This window comes from Heterodontus francisci, chromosome 7 (genome assembly GCF_036365525.1).
Source record: "Heterodontus francisci isolate sHetFra1 chromosome 7, sHetFra1.hap1, whole genome shotgun sequence".
NCBI lineage: Eukaryota > Metazoa > Chordata > Chondrichthyes > Heterodontiformes > Heterodontidae > Heterodontus > Heterodontus francisci.
Genome location: NC_090377.1, coordinates 11552846 through 11568831, shown reverse-complemented (window position 1 = coordinate 11568831; position 15986 = coordinate 11552846). Strand labels below are relative to the sequence as shown.

At 45.0% G+C, this 15986-nt stretch overlaps 1 protein-coding gene across 1 annotated transcript in view; it reads left to right on the top strand.

Moving 5' to 3' along the window:
* The window catches only part of pnkd (PNKD metallo-beta-lactamase domain containing), a 38801-nt gene that overhangs the window by 17107 nt on the left and 5708 nt on the right, over positions 1–15986 (top strand). Inside the window, exons 5-6 of the mRNA XM_068034789.1 lie at positions 2778–2870; positions 11459–11622. Coding sequence (XP_067890890.1) covers positions 2778–2870; positions 11459–11622 — 257 coding nt within the window. The remainder of the gene's footprint in view (positions 1–2777; positions 2871–11458; positions 11623–15986) is intronic.

Below are 15986 nucleotides of genomic sequence, written 5' to 3'. Positions count from 1 at the left end.
AAAAATTTCTCCTCATCTCTGTCTTAATTGGGAGAGTCCTTATTTTTAAACTGTGCCGCTTAATTTTAGTCTCTCCCACAAGAGGAAATAAACAGCGACAGGTTTTTTTGTAGGTTTCAAAAAACGGAAAGTCACTGGTTTATTGAGCAATACACCTTATCCCAAAATTGTCACAACCTCATTCACTCACGTATTTTCTTACACACACAAGAGCATAAGAACATAAGAAATAGGAGCAGGAGTAGGTAATTCAGCCCCTCGAGCCTGCCCCGCAATTCAATACGATCACGGCTGATCTCATCTCAGCCTCAACTCCACTTTCCTGCCCGCTCTCCGTAACCCTTCAACCCATTACTAATTAAAAATCTGTCTATCTCCTCCTTAAGTTTACTCAATGTCCCGGCATCCACCGCACTCTGGGGTAGTGAATTCCACAGACTCCCGACCCTTTGAGAGAAGTAATTTCTCCTCATCTCTGTTTTAAATCTGCTACCCCTTATCCTAAAACTGACACCTCATTCTAGATTGCCCCACAAGAGGAAACATCCTCTCTATGTCTACTTTGTCAATCCCTTAGTCATCTTATATACCTCAATTAGATCTCCTCTCATTCTTCTAAACTCCAGAGAGTAAAGGCTAAATTGCTCATTCTCTCTTCATAAGACAAACCCCTCATCCCTGGAATCAATCTAGTGAACCTCCTCTGAACTACCTCCAATGCAACTACATCCCTCCTCAAGTAAGGGGACCAAAACTGTACGCAATACTCCAGGTGCGGTCTCATTAATGCTTTGCACAGTTGCAACAACACTTCCCTACTTTTATATTCTATTCCTTTAGCAATAAATGCCAAAATTCCATTTGCCTTCCTTATTACTTGCTGTACCTGCAAAGTAGCTTTCTGCGATTCATGCACGAGGACACCCAGATCCCTCTGCACCGAAGCACCCTGAAGTTTCTCTCCATTTAGATAATAATTTGCCTTACTATTCTTCCGACCAAAATGGATAACCTCACACTTATCCACGTTAAACTTCATCTGCCAAATTTTGGCCCATTCACCTAACCTATCCATTTCCATTTGTAAATTCCTTATTTCTTTATTGCAACTTACTATCCCACCTATTTTAGTGTCATCTGCAAATTTGGCTATAGTACCTTCTATCTCTGCATCCAAGTCATTAATATAGATTGCAAATAGTTGGAGCCCAAGGACCAAACCCTGTGGCACCCCACTAGTTGCATCTTGCCAACTAGAAAAAGACCCATTTAACCCTACTGTCTGCTTTCTGTTGGTTAGCCAATCCTCTATCCAAGCTAATAAATTGCCCCTTACACCGTGTGATCACAAACACACCCAAGAAGAAACAGATAGAAAAGGGAAGGAGGAAGGTAGTTTTTAGTGGCGGGGAAAGGTTCCGATAAACCTGTTGAATTCTCTTGAGAATCGAGTTCTCGATGGATGCAGGCCTGAGATGATTGTAGATTCCCCTCATTAAGGTTCTGGTGAAGATGGTGGGTTACTTCTAGCTCTCAGTGCTGTATAATGTAGATATTGGATTTTTTTCAGCAGGGCACTGTGCTTACTGGCTTGGCTAGAACTCAAGCTATTACAAGTAGCTTCACCTACTGTGTCGGTCTCTCTTTTTCTCTCTCTGGCTGTCTTTTTTTAAGGCAAAATGTGTCACCTTTCACTCCCTGGTAGGAAACCTACTCCTGTCCTTCCTTATGGTGATTGCACAATGGCCCAGGACATGGCTACTTCACAGCTCCTAGAATCATAGAACCATAGAAAGTATGCAGCATGGAAAGAGGCCACTTGGCCCATCGTGTCTGTGCTGGCCGAAAAACAAGCCACCCAGTCTAATCCCACCTTCCAGCATTTGGTTCGTGGCCCTACAGGGTTACAGTACTTGAGGTGCATATCCAGACACCTTTTAAATTATTTAGATTAGGTTGGGTGGTGGGTCCTTTTGTCTTTGTCAGACAATTCGATTAATCAAAAGGCCAATCTCCTTTGCGGTGGCCATTTTGGACCATTGTTCACTTTTTAAAATAAAGGTTAATGTTTAAAAAACAAAGTGTGTTCATAACTCTCCAGAGTTAATCCATGATTGTTGTACCTTCGTACTTCTAGTGTACATAAGAAAGGAGATTGAGGGGAGATTTGATAAAGGTGTCTAAGATTATGACAGGTTTAGACAAAGAAAAGCTGTTCCCATTGGCTGATGGTACAAGGACTAGGCGACACAGATTTAAGGTTTTGGGCAAGAGATGTAGGTGGAATGTAAGGGAGAACGTTTTTTACACAGCGAGTGTTCGTGACCTGGAACTCACTGCTTATGAGGGTGGTGGAAGTAGAGACGATGAATGATTTCAAAAGGAAATTGGATGGCCACGAAGGAAATAAACTTGCAGTCCTACAGGGATAGAGCCAGGAACTGGACTGAATGGATTTCTCTACAGAGCCAACATGGGTCCGATGGGCTGGTCAGTGTCACAATGTCTCTGCGACTAATGAACCCTGAATCTGAGTAGCAACGGAGTAAGACTTATTTCTAATTAATTCCCTTTCTCTCCTTGTTCTTTCTGCCTGCCTGCCTCTTAAAGGAACAGGAAATAGGCCATTTCGTCCCCCACTGGGATCCTGGCTGGATCTGTATACCTGCCTTTGTCCCATGTCTCTTAATATTTTTGATAAACAAACATTATCAAACTCAGTTTAAAATTAATAATTGATGGAGCTCTCCTCCTCTTCCACTTTTTCATTTCTCTAGGGATCACAGTGGCGGAAACAAGGTACTGAAGAAAATCTACAAATCTTGTAGAGTGTATGGTACTTCCAGAGATAACATTCCTGAGCTCACGAAGTAAGTACTTGTGTGTGTCTTCTGATACTGAGAAGGGCACTGAGAGATGGGAACACTTGTGGAGTACAAGGGAAGCTTACTATCTGTAACTGGATCAAGAGTGATTTTGATTTTTAAAATCCATCCACCCGATCATTTCCAACACCGCTTATTTTGTCCTTCATAACATCACCTGGCATTGTCTGAAGAGAAATAATTCACAGGGCTACAGGAAAAGGGTGAGGGAGTGGAGCTAGCTGATTTGCTGTTGCAGAGAGCTGCACAGACATGGTGGGCCGAATGGCCTCCTTCTGTGCTGTAACCATTCTATAACTGCCAGTACCCTAGTCTTTTGCTTCCTCCAGGCTCGACTTCAACTCCCTCCAGCGTTCCACTTAACCCAATTCCCAGCCTATCTAGAACTTTGCCAGTTGCGTCACTGTCCCACAGTATGTCCAGCTCGCCCGTACTTGTTGACCGTTTCTGCCCCCCCAAAAACATTGAAGTGAAAATCCTCGCTGATAAATTCCTTTGTGACTGCTAACCTTCTTCAGCCATGCGTTTTCTTCAGGAGCCCTGGTAAAATTGAGATCCATTAGGATTGAAGGGAAAAGCCACCAGATGTTGGACTCATTCTTGGTGCATTGTAAGTTGGTCATGGTTGTTAGAGGAATAAGATATACTTGGGGCTTTCTTGGAAGTATCCTTGACCTAACCATCTCCAGCTGCTTCATTAGTGATGTCTGTGAGTTCAGGAGTGGGTGACAATGCCACAAAGTTCAGCTCCATCCATAATTCCTCTCCCAATGAAATAGCCCATGCTTGTCTACAGCAGGATCCAGGCAACATCTAGGCTTGGGTTGACGTGGCAGATAACTCGTAACCCAAAAAAGTGCCAGTTAATGACAATCTCAAACAAGAGAAAGCCCCAATATCTCTTCTGACCTTTAACAGAACCGCCATCATCAAATCCTCATGGGTCACCATTGGCCAACAGTGTAACTGGGCAGCCATTTCAACAATTGCAGGACAGAGGCTGGTACTCTTGTGACAATTGTCTTGTCTCCCTTCTCAAAGACTTTCCGTCATCTACAAGGCTTAGGCCAGGAGTACAATGGGATACTCACAATCTGTTGCTCCTGCCCGGCCTCCCAACTTCCACCCTCCATAAGCTTGACCTCATCCAAAACTCTGCTGCAAAGTCCCGTTCACCCATCACCTCCTGTGCTTACAGAGCTCCATTGGCTCCCGGTACAGCAATATTTCAATTTTAAAATTGTCATCCTTGTTTTCAAATCCCTGCAAGTCCTTGATCCTCCCCATCTCTGTAGCCTCCTCCCGCCCTGCAACACTCCAAGATCTCAGCGTTTCTCCAATTCTGGCCTCTTGAATATCCCCGATTTTAATCGCTCCACTATTGGCGGCTGTGGCTTCAGCTGCCTGGGTCCTAAGCTGTGGAATTCCCTCCATAAACTGCTTCACTTCTCTACCTCTCTCCTCTTTTAAGACATTGTTTGTAACCTTTTTAAAAACCTTTGGCCATTTGCCTTAATATCACCTTATGTGGCCTGGTATCTAATTTTGTTTTATAATGCTCCTGTATGTGCTGTGGGATGATTTATTATGTTAAATATGGTACATTAACATAGGTTGTTGTTGAGGGCTATGCTGAAAGAACTGGGGGGCGTAGCACTAATTGGATGGTTTTTTCAGAGATCTGGCACCAGCTGGATGGGCCAGATGGCTTGCTCCTGTTCTGCCTGAATCTACGAATGGATTCCAATACCACAGACCTCTGAATCACACCATCGCTGAGTCAGGTCCATCACCAAGCTGCATTCACTAAAACCCTATATAGAAAAAAAACCCAGGGTCACGCAGGCGGATTCCACAATATCTGATGTATTGACCTTCAGTGTCGGTGCGTGAGTGGGAACCATGTATTGAGAGTCTGTGGCACCAGCACGGTTTAGAAGTGCCCTGCCGTCTGACGGAAGGTTAGAAAGGAAGACATGGATTTCTGCAGTGTCTTTCAGCACCTTAGGATGTCCCAAAGCACTTCACAGGCAATGAGTACATTTGAAGTGTATTCACAGTTATAATGTGGGGAAATGCAGCAGCCAGTCTGCACACACAAGCTCCCACAAACAGCAATGAAATAAATGACCAAATAATCCTTCGTAGATGTTGGGCAAGGGATACATTTCGGCCCAGAGTCCCCTTACTCTTCTTCAAATAGTGGTTGTAGGATCTTTTCCATCCACCTGAGAGGGGAGACAGGGCTTTGGTTTAACCATTCATACCAAAGGCGGCACTTCTAACAATGCAGCACTCCCTCAGTACTGGCACCGGGGTGCTCAATTCTCTGGAGTGGGGTTTGAACCCATGACCTTCTGACTCGAGAGTCAAGAGAGCCCTAGCCACTGAGCCATGGGTGACCTAAAGCCCTGAAGCTATCCTTTTTCATTGGGGCTACATATGAACATATATACGAATTAGGAGCAGAGTCTGCCGCTTGCTCCACCATTCGATAAGATCATGGCTTTTGGGATTGTAAACGCAACACCACATTCCCGCGTACCCTGGATAACCTTTCACCCCCTTGTTTATCAGGAATCTATCTATCTCTGCCTTAAAAATATTCAAAGACTCTGCTTCCACTGCCTTTTGAGGAAGAAAGTTCTGTACTGTGTACAGTTCTGGGCACTGCACTATAGGAAGGATGTGATTGCACTGGAGAGGGTGCAGAGGAGATTGACCAGGATGTTGTCTGGGCTGGAGAACTTCAACTATGAAGAGAGACTGAAAAGGCTAGGGTTGTTTTCATTAGAGCAGAGAAGGCTGAGGGGGGACATGATTGAGGTATACAAAATTATGAGGGGCATTGATAGGTTAGATAGGAAGAAACTTTTCCCTTAGCGTAGGGGTCAATAAGCAGGGGGCATAGACTTAAGGTAAGGGGCAGGAGGTTTAGAGGGGATTTGAGGAAAAAAAATTTCACCCAGAAGGTGGTTGGAATCTGCCTGAAGAGGTGGTAGAAGCAGGAACCCTCAGAACATTTAAGTATTTAGTTGAGCACTTGAAATGCCATAGCATACAAGGCTACGGGCCAAGTGCTGGAAAATGGGATTGGAATAGTTAGGTGCTTGATGGCCGGCATGGACAAGATGGGCCAAAGGGCCTGTTTCTGTGCTGTATAACTCTGTGACTCTAAAGACTCATGACTCTCAGAGAAAGAAATTCTCCTCATCCCTGTCTTAAATGGGCGACCCCTTATTTTTAAACAGTGACCCCTAGTTCTAGATTCTCCCACAAGAAGAAACATCCTTTCCACATCCACCCTGTCAAGACCCCTCAGGATCTTGCATGTTTTAATCAAGTCACCTCTTGCTCTTCTAAACTCCAGCAGATACAAGCATAGCCTGTCCAACCTTTCCTCGTATGACAACCTGCCCATTCCAGGTATTAGTCTAGCTCTGATGTGTTTCTCCAGCGTTTTCTCTGTTGCTAATTAAGGCAATAAATCTGATCTTAACTGGAGCTGGTGTTCTGGCTCAGGCATTTGAGTTTCGCTTTATAACTGGTTTGTTTTGTTTGGGCTGGCTGCCCTGGGGCAGGGGAGAGATACAAGGAGCGCCCTGTTGTTACTAAACATTAAATTCTAATGAGGGGAGGGGGAGAGGAAGAGGAAGAACTAAACTTTTACCCTTCTTCTCCCATGCCCACCTGCCCTAAATTGAGTGCACTGGGGCACAATTAAGCAACTAGTTTTCAACATGGTGCTTTGAGGACACCAAGGGGAGGGAGTTGTAAAGTGTCCAAAAATGTGCTGCTTTTATTGACAGCTTTGTTCTTTTGTTGCTGAAGTTTCAATCCATGTATTGTTCTCCCAGCTCTGTTGCAAATTGGGTGTTTCACTCTCCTGATCTTTAAAAGCTGACTCCCATAAGATTTATTGAACCTGCCGTTCTGGCATCTTACAGAGTTTCCATTCCCCTTCTTTTAATTAATTGCTTTTATACTGAAAAACCCAAGGCCCACAGCGCAAACATCAAGCGCAGAAAGAGGAGAGAATACGCAGTTGATTCAGAAGCTAGGAGATGTCATGGGTTTTGGTATGAGTGAGACAGGGGAATGGAGGGGACAGGGGGTGATGGGTGGGTAATTAAAAGTAAGCGGCCTGGCAACTACTTGGGACAGCATTATTCCTGTCTCTGTGGGAGCATCTTGAGGGTTCCCAACTCTGGTTGGATGTTATTCCTGAAGGTTTTGTCACATGGGTACAGTAGCATACTGGTTATGTTACTGGACTGGCAATCCAGAGGCCAGTGGCATGAGTTCAAATCCCATCATAGCAGCTGGGGAAATTAAATTCAATCTGGAATTAAAAAGCTAGTATCAGTAATGGTGATGGTGGTGTTGTGAAAACCCATCTGGTTCACTAATGTTCTTTAGGGAAGGAACTCTTCCGTCCCTACCTGGTCTGGCCTACACGTGACTCCAGACCCACAGCAATGTGGTTAACTCTTAACTTCCCTCTGAAGTGGTCTAGCAAGCCAATCGCCACCACCTTCTCGAGGCAATTCGGAAAGGGCAATAAATGCAGCGACACCCAATCCCATGAACGAATGAAGAAGATCTGCAGCAGCCCCTTCCACATGCCCCGATCATTGGTCGCCTGATATGTCATCTTTGTGGCTTCAACTCAGGCACATCAAGAATCAGGAGAGCAGAGGGAAACCATGGAATTCTACAGCACAGAAGGACATTTGGCACATCGTGACTGTGCTGGCTCTTTTTAAAAAAATATATCCTATTAGTCCCACTTCCCTATGTAGCCCTACAAATTGCTCCCCTTCAAGTATATCCTCGGTTCCCTTTTGGAAGTTACTCCTGAATCTCTTTCCATCGCCCTTTCAAACAGTGCATTTCAGATCAATGTGTAAAGAAATTCCTCCACGTTGCTTTGGTTGTTTTGTCAATAATCTGAAACTCAGGCTTCTGGCTACTGACCCTTCTGTCAGTAGAAACTGTTTCTCCTTACTTACTCTATCAAAACCCTTTATGATTTTGAACACCTCTATAAAATCTCCCTCTTAACTTTCTCTGCTCCAAGGTGAGTGATCCAGCTTCTCCAGTCTCTCCATGGAACTGAAGTTCTTCATCTCTGGAACCATTCTCGGAAATCTCGTCTGCACCCTTTCCAAGCCCTTGACTTCCTTCTTAATGTGTGGTGCCCACCGCCTCCCCAGGGCCAATAGGGAATCCCCGATTGGAGGATTCTTGGCTGTCAGTCCAGCAGCCTTCTTTCCCATCGCCGTGATTACATATATTTATACATGCCCGGGCTGTTTGGAGCGGAGATTAATTCCTGGAGATTTCGGGAAAATCCAGGAAGGTTAGCAGTGCTACACTCTATTGCTGTAGCTTCTCTCTTGATTTAGCTGCTCGCAGACTTATGCCCATTTCCCCTCGGTAGAGGCCAATGTTGGTACTGTGGGGGCGTTTACTTGCGGCTGTGACCTGTTTCAGATCTGCACCGGTCTCATTCTCTGCAAAACTTTCTTGCCAGATGTTGCTTTTAAAAGAAAATCTGGTTAGGCTCCAGCTGGATTATTGTGGCCAATTCTGGGCACCACATAGGGAAGTGGTACTAATTAGATAGCTTTTTAAAAGACCCAGCACAGTCACGATGGGCTGAATGCCCTCCTGTGCTGTACGATTCCATGGTTTCTTTGCTTTCCTGATTCTTACCATGTCTCTGAGTTAAGAACATGAGAAATAGGAGCAGGAGTAGGCCACTCAACCCCTCGAGCCTGCTCCGCCATTCAATAAGATCATGGCCTTAACTCCACTTCCCTGCCTGCTCCCATAATCCTTGATTCCCTTGTAGATCAAAAATCTGTCTATCTCTACCTTGATTATACTCAATGACCCAACCTCCACAGTTCAGTGGGGATGAGAATTCCAAATGCTAACGAGCCTCAGAGGAGAAATACCTCCTCATCTCTGTCTTAAATGGAAAACCCCTTAATCTGAAACTGTGTCCCCTAGTTCTAGGTTCCCCCTCGAGCATCTACCCTGTCAAGCCCCCTCAGAATCTTATGCTTCACGATGATCAGGTTCCACATAAGAGGTTAATGTGCAAAATTAAAGCACATGGGATTGGGGATAATATTGAGATTGAGAATTGGTTGACAGACAGGAAACAGAGAGTAGGAATAAACGGGTCTTTTTGCGGGTGGCAGGCAGTGACTGGTGGGGTACCGCAGGGATCAGTGCTTGGGCCCCAGCTATTCACAATATATATTCATGAGGGAACTAAATGTAGCATTTCCAAGTTTGCAGACGACACAAAGCTGGGGGGGAAAGTGAGCTGTGAGGAGGATGCAAAGAGGCTGCAATGTGATTTGGACAAGTTGGGTGAGTGGGAAAATGCATGGCAGATGCAGTATAACGTGGATAAATGTGAGGTTATCCTTGGTTGTAAAAACAGAAAGGCAGATTATTATCTGAATGGTGATAGATTGGGAAATAGGGAGGTGCAACGAGACCTGAGTGTCCTTGTACACCAGTCGCTGAAAGCAAGCATTCAGGTGCAGCAAGTAGGTCGGAAGGCGAATGGTATATTGGCCTTCATTGCAAGAGGATTTGAGTACAGGAACAAGAATGTCTTACTGCAGTTATACAGGGCCTTGGTGAGTCCACATCTGGAGTATTGTATGCAATTTTGGTCTCCTTATCTGAGGAAGGATGTTCTTGCCTTGGAGGGAGTGCAAAGAAGATTTACTAGGCTGATTCCTGGGATGGCAGGATTGACATATGAGGAGAGATTGGGTCGACTAGTCCTATATTCACTAGAGTTTAGAAGAATGAAAGGGGATCTCATAGAAACCTATAAAATTCTAACAGGACTAGACAGGCTAGATGCAGGGAGGATGTTCCTGATGACTGGGGAGTCCAGAACCAGGGGTCACAGTCTCAGGATACGGGGTATGTCATTTTGAACGGAGATGAGGTGAAATTTCTTCACTCAGAGGGTGGTGAACCTGTGGAATTCTCTACCGCAGAAGGCAGTGGAGGCCAAGTAAATATATTCAAGAAGGAGCTAGATATATTTCTTAATGCCAAAGGGATCAAGGGATATGGGGAGAAAGTGGGAACAGGGTACTGAATTAGACGATCAGCCATGATCTTTTTTGAATGGTGGAGCTGGGCCGAATGGCCTACTCCTATTTTCTATGTTTCTATATCACCTCTCATTCTTGTAAAACCCCAATGAGTATAGGCTCAACCTGCTCAACCTTTCTTCATAAGACAAACCCCTCATCCCAGGAATCAGCCTAGTGAACCTTCTGTGAACTGCTAGATTACTGCCAGTCTGGCACCTCAACATCCTGTGAGCCCCCGGAGCAACACACCCCGCCAACTCCACCAACCCCACCACTCAGTGCCAGACTGTACCTTCCTCTGACTGCATTCTCCGAAGGGTACTCGTCAGATTCTGGGGTCCTTTCACTGTGTGGAAACAGGAGTCAGTTCATAGGATCAGGAGTAGGCCACTCAGCCCCTCATGCCTGGGCCACTATCCCATTAGATCATGGCTGATCTGTGTCCTTTACTCCATTTACCTGCATTTGCTCCATATCCTTTGATATTCTTACCTAATATAGTCAGAAATCTGTGGATCTCAATCTTAAAAAATTAGATTGATATCCAGCATCTGAAGTCTTTTGGGGAGAGAAGTCCTTGAGAACATAAGAAGTAGGAGTAGGCCATCTGGTCCCTTGAGCCTGCTACACCATTCAGTAAGATCATGGCTGATGTGTACATTAACTCCATCTACCTGCTTTGCCAAACAAAAATCTATCAATCTGCATTTTTACATTTTCAGTTGACCCGGAGACTCAACAAATTTTTGGGGAGAAGAGTCCAGTCCCCTTAGTGCTTCATGACATCACCCCAATTTTTTTTGTTTTTTATTCATTCATGGGATTTGGGCGTCGCTGGCTAGGCCAGCATTAATTGCCCATCCCTAATTGCCCTTGAACCACTGCAGTCCATTTGGACTTCGTAGCAGTTAGATACAACTGAGTGGCTTGCTAGGCCATTTCAGAGGGCATGTAAGAGTCAACCATATTGCTGTGGATCTGGAGTCACATGTAGGCCAGACCGGGTAAGGACAGCAGATTTCCTTCCCTAAAGGACATTAGTGAACCAGATGGGTTTTTACAACAATCGACAATGGTTTCATGGCCATCATTAGACTAGCTTTTTAATTCCAGATTTATTAATTGAATTCAAATTCCACCTTCTGCTGTGGTGGGATTTGAACCCGTGTCCCCAGAGCAATACCCTGGGTCTCTGGGTTACTAGTCCAGTGACAATACCACTGCGCCACTGCCTTCCCAAATGGCCTAACTCTAATTTTAAGATTATTCCCCCTTGTTTTGGACTCCCCCCACCAGAGAAAATAGGGACACTGGATTGGCATAGGTCGATTAGAGAGGTTTGTGTCTCCTGATTGGAGTTGGCCTCGTAAGAGGTGGGGGTGGATGGTGTTATACTGCAGTTTGAGATTAATGCTTGACGCTTTTCCTCCTCTTCAGCCCCATTCTAGATAAAGAGACAATCGAAGTGGGAAACCTGCGGTTTCAGGCCTATTTAACTCCGGGCCACACGGTAGGTCACATGATCTACGTGCTAGATGGGAAAGCTCTGAGCAGACCTGCTTGCCTCTTCTCCGGAGACCTGGTCTTCCTCTCTGGCTGCGGTAAGCACAAGTTCCATGAGGTACCGTACTGCTGTTCGAGCACACAAAACCTGCACGAGAGTTTATTTTGTTAAAAATAATTGAAGTTAATTACTTAGTATTTAACAGTACAGAAAAAGACAATTCAGCCCACCAGCTCTATGCCGGTGTTTATGCTGCACACGAGTCTCCATCCACTCTACTTCAACTCACTCCATCACCATATCGTTCTACTCCTTTGTCCCTCGTGTGTTGATCTAATTTACTCTTAAATGTATCTATACTATTCGCCTCAACCACTCAGTGTGGTAGCACGTTCCACATTCTCACCACTCTCTGGATAATGAAGATTCTGCTGAATTCTCTATTGGATTTATTAGTGACAATTTTCCATTTATGGCCCCTAGTTTTCAAATCCTCCACAAGTGGGAACATCTTTATTTCCTCCATATCAACCCCTTTCGTAATTTTAAGATCTCTTTTTAAGACCACACCTCAGTCTGATCAGTTATAAACTCTAAATTTTAATATTATCCTTTGTAAATCTGTCAGTGAACACTTGGTTCTGTCTTTTTTTGTTATTCGTTCGGGAGATGTAGAGGTCGCTGGCTAGGTCAGCATTTATTGCCCATCCCTAATTGCCCTTCAGAAGTACAGTGAAATACCACAGTGCTGTTAGGAAGGGAATTCCAGGATTTTAATCCAGCGACAGTGAAGGGATGGTGATATAGTTCCAAAGCAGGATAGTGTGTGGCTTGGAGGGGAACTTGCAGGTGGTGGTGTTCCCATGCATCTGCTGCCCTTGTCCTTCTAGGTGGTAGAGGTCGCGGGTTTGGAAGGTGCTGTCGAATGAGCCTTGGTGAGTTGCTGCAGTGCATCTTGGAGATGGTACACACTGCTGCCACTGTGCGTCGGTGGTGGAGGAAGTGAATGTTTGTAGATGGGGTGCCAATCAAGCGGGCTGCTTTGTCCTGGATGGTGTCGAGCTTCTTGAGTGTTGTTGGAGCTGCACCCGTGCAGACAAGTGAAAGTATTCCATCACACTGCTAACTTGTGCCTTGTAGACAGGCTTTGGGGAGTCAAGAGGCGAGTTACTCACCGCAGAATTCCCAGCCTCTAACCTGTTGTTATAGCTACAGCTATTCCAGTTCAGTTTCTGTTCAATGGTAACCCCCAGGATGTTGATCGGGGTAATTCAGCAATGGTAATGCAATAGAACGTCAAGGGGAGATGGTTAGATTCTCACTTGTTTGAGATGGTCATCGCCTGGCACTTGTGTAGCACGAATATTATTTGTCACTTATCAGCCCAAGCCTAGATATTGTCCAGGTCTTGCTGCATTTCTACATGGACTGCTTCAGTATCTGAGGAGTCACGAATGGTGCTGAACATTGTGCAATCATCAGCAAACATCCCCACTTCTGACCTTATGATGGAGGGAAGGTCATTGATGAAGCAGCTGAAGATGGTTGGGCCTAGGATACTACCCTGAGGAACTCCTGCATTGATATCCTGGGACTGAGATGATTGACCTCCAACAACCACAACCATCTTCCTTTGTGCTAGGTATGACTCCAACCAGCGGAGAGTTTTCCCCCTGATTCCCATTGACTCCGGTTTTGCTAAGGCTCCTTGATGCCATACTCGGTTAGATGTCAAGGGCAGTCACTCTCTCCTCACCTCTGGAGTTCAGTTCTTCTGTCCATGTTTGAGTCAAGGCTGTAATGAGGTTTAGAGCTGAGTGGCCCTGGCGGAACCCAGACTGAGCGTCACTGAACAGGTTATTGCTGAGCAAGTGCCGCTTGATAGCCCTGTCAACAACCCCTTCTATCACTCATTGGCTGAATTCTGTCAAAGCACTATCTGATGTAAAACTGCTGCAGAGGGCTGCAGCTTTGATCACCAGACTGTGTTGCGTTAGCTGATCCTCTAATAGGCTGGCAATAGAAGGTTAAGTGGGAAGGGGGAGGGAGAATCAACCAGTATCGCTGCCCTGTGTTGCTGCTGGGTGCAGGTCAGAGCAGGTTCAACGTTCCCCCCCCCCCCCCAAACACACCCTTGTCCAGACTCCCTCAGAAACAAAGCCCAATCGGACATTGTGCTGGCAGGGTGCGGGGGAAAGGTAGGTACAGTCAGCATCTGTGCAGCCCCAGGACAATCTGTCGTGCCTTTGAGGGATAATGGGGAGAACAAATAAATGTCTGACAGGCAAAAGGCCAACTTAGCAAGACGGCCTCTACCCACTAGCTGCCATCTAATTGCCTGGGAGAGGCGGACAGCAAAACCCGAGGCAAATTAGGGGGCAAGTTACTCTCCAATCCCTCTAAGTGAATGATTGACAAAAATAAAGGGTTTGACTCTATTTTGGGAAAAGGAGAAATGTTCGAAAGGCCTGGATGGATGCAGGAATGTCCACCCAAAGGTCTGAACTTTGCATTGCTAACACTCATTTGTTGAAGTGAGTGTCCCATTTACAATGTAAAAGAAAAAATCACTTAACAGTTTCACTTGTTCCCGTGCTGGGCCAGAGAGGTTGAGTGGCATTGCAGGAATATAATTTCATCATTAACAGGGTCCTCGCGATGTTAAGCATCAGCCCAACAGGTTTAATGGGCAGTTGATGCGCAAATGCAGCAGATTCTTCAAACCCATGGGGAGGTTGAGAATGAGCTGCCATTTTTCCCCAAGGTGACGGCAGATTGGTGTAAATCGTCTGGCAGCTTGGCAGGATGTCTCCCTCACCGCAAGTTTGCTGGATAATTTACACATTCATAATGGCGAGCGCCATTAAACATACCATTTGGCAGGAAAATCTGAGCCGTTGTGCAGCAGTAATGACTGACAGGAAAAGACTGTCTGGTTCATCCAGCTTTTCCACACATTGATGATACCTGGTGCATCACAATTTATACACTGTCCACCCGACTCAAAACCATGTGATCTCCTGGGTGTTCTACTCCAGATAGACAGATGATGAAGGATAGAACTGGAGCTAAATCTTTACACACTTCTATAAGTTTTTATTTACAGTGGCACACATTATAAACATGCACCTCCAAACCCCAACCACCACAGTTTCAGTCTGCTGCTATATATAGGAGTACAAGTGAATCACCTGAATACAATTAAACACTCAATTAATATACCGTTAACACTGGGAGAGGTGAAAAACTAGATAAAAGCCCAGGCCAATTTAGGGGAGTGGGGAGGTGGAAATCTGGAAAATTTGTTGCTACCCCACCAGGAGATCACTCTAACCCTAATGATTTCTTGCAGAATCTTATTTTTTGTAAGAGGGGATCTCCACCCGAGCAGAAACTGGCATTGCACAACTTAAAACTTTTCCCTCCCTAATTACTTGGAACCAATTATCAACTGTGTTACGGTCAAGTGAGGAGAGGTTGAAGGGCTTCCTCTTTTCCCTCTCCTTGTTGGACCATAACAGGTTTATTTCGTTCTTTAAAGTGAATGTTCTGGCCAATTCAGTCAGTGTTTAATTACTTACTTGTTACGATCATAACAAGAACCAATCGGGCAGGTTTTCTTGAGTTAACAAAGAAAGAGGTTAACTTTATTCTACCTTTACCGAACTAATAAAATAATAAGCAACGTGCCGACTTTCACACACACACACACACACACAAATAGGCTACAGAGGGAGGAAGGGTAGGTTGGTTGAGTTAGAGTCCATAGAAAAGGGGGTATGCAGTCTGTGACGTTTGGTGATTCGGCTGGCTTCTAGCTGAATTCGGTGGCCCTGAGGCTTTTAGTTTGAAGAGGTAGATGACTGGTTTCTTGGAGACAGCGATGCAGATAATTTCCTCCAACAGGGTTTCTGATTGTAGCCAGAGTATACAAAGGTGGTCAGTCAACAAGCAGGATTTGAAAACTTTCAAGCTGTAATGGTGAGAGAGAGGGACCCCCACTTAGGTCTGCACGTGTCAAAATCCAGTTGCTTCTCCTGTGCTGCAGAGAAAACACCAGCTTAAAACCACAGATGGGAAGGGGTTTGTCGCATGACAGTCACTCAGTGATTCAAACATAGGAGTTAGTATTTCTTTTTGCAGAGAGAACAGGTAGTTCCTTTCCCCTTCCTGGATCTTGGTTCTTGCTGGGGACTTGGCAGACATTTTGTCTCCCTCCTCACAAGCATTCCAGTTTAGAATGCAGTGTTGCAAATTAGGTGATCTTCTTAAGCTGAAAGGATGACTTTGCTGGCAGCTGTCTTTTTAAAATGTCTTTGGAAATCTGAATTTATATATTTTTTTAATCAGTGGATTAAAAAAAACTATCATTCAACAAAACACATTGGAGTAACAACTGAAACCCAATGTATTCGCTTTATCACCTTGTAAACCTTAATCAAATTATCACTCACTGTAAGC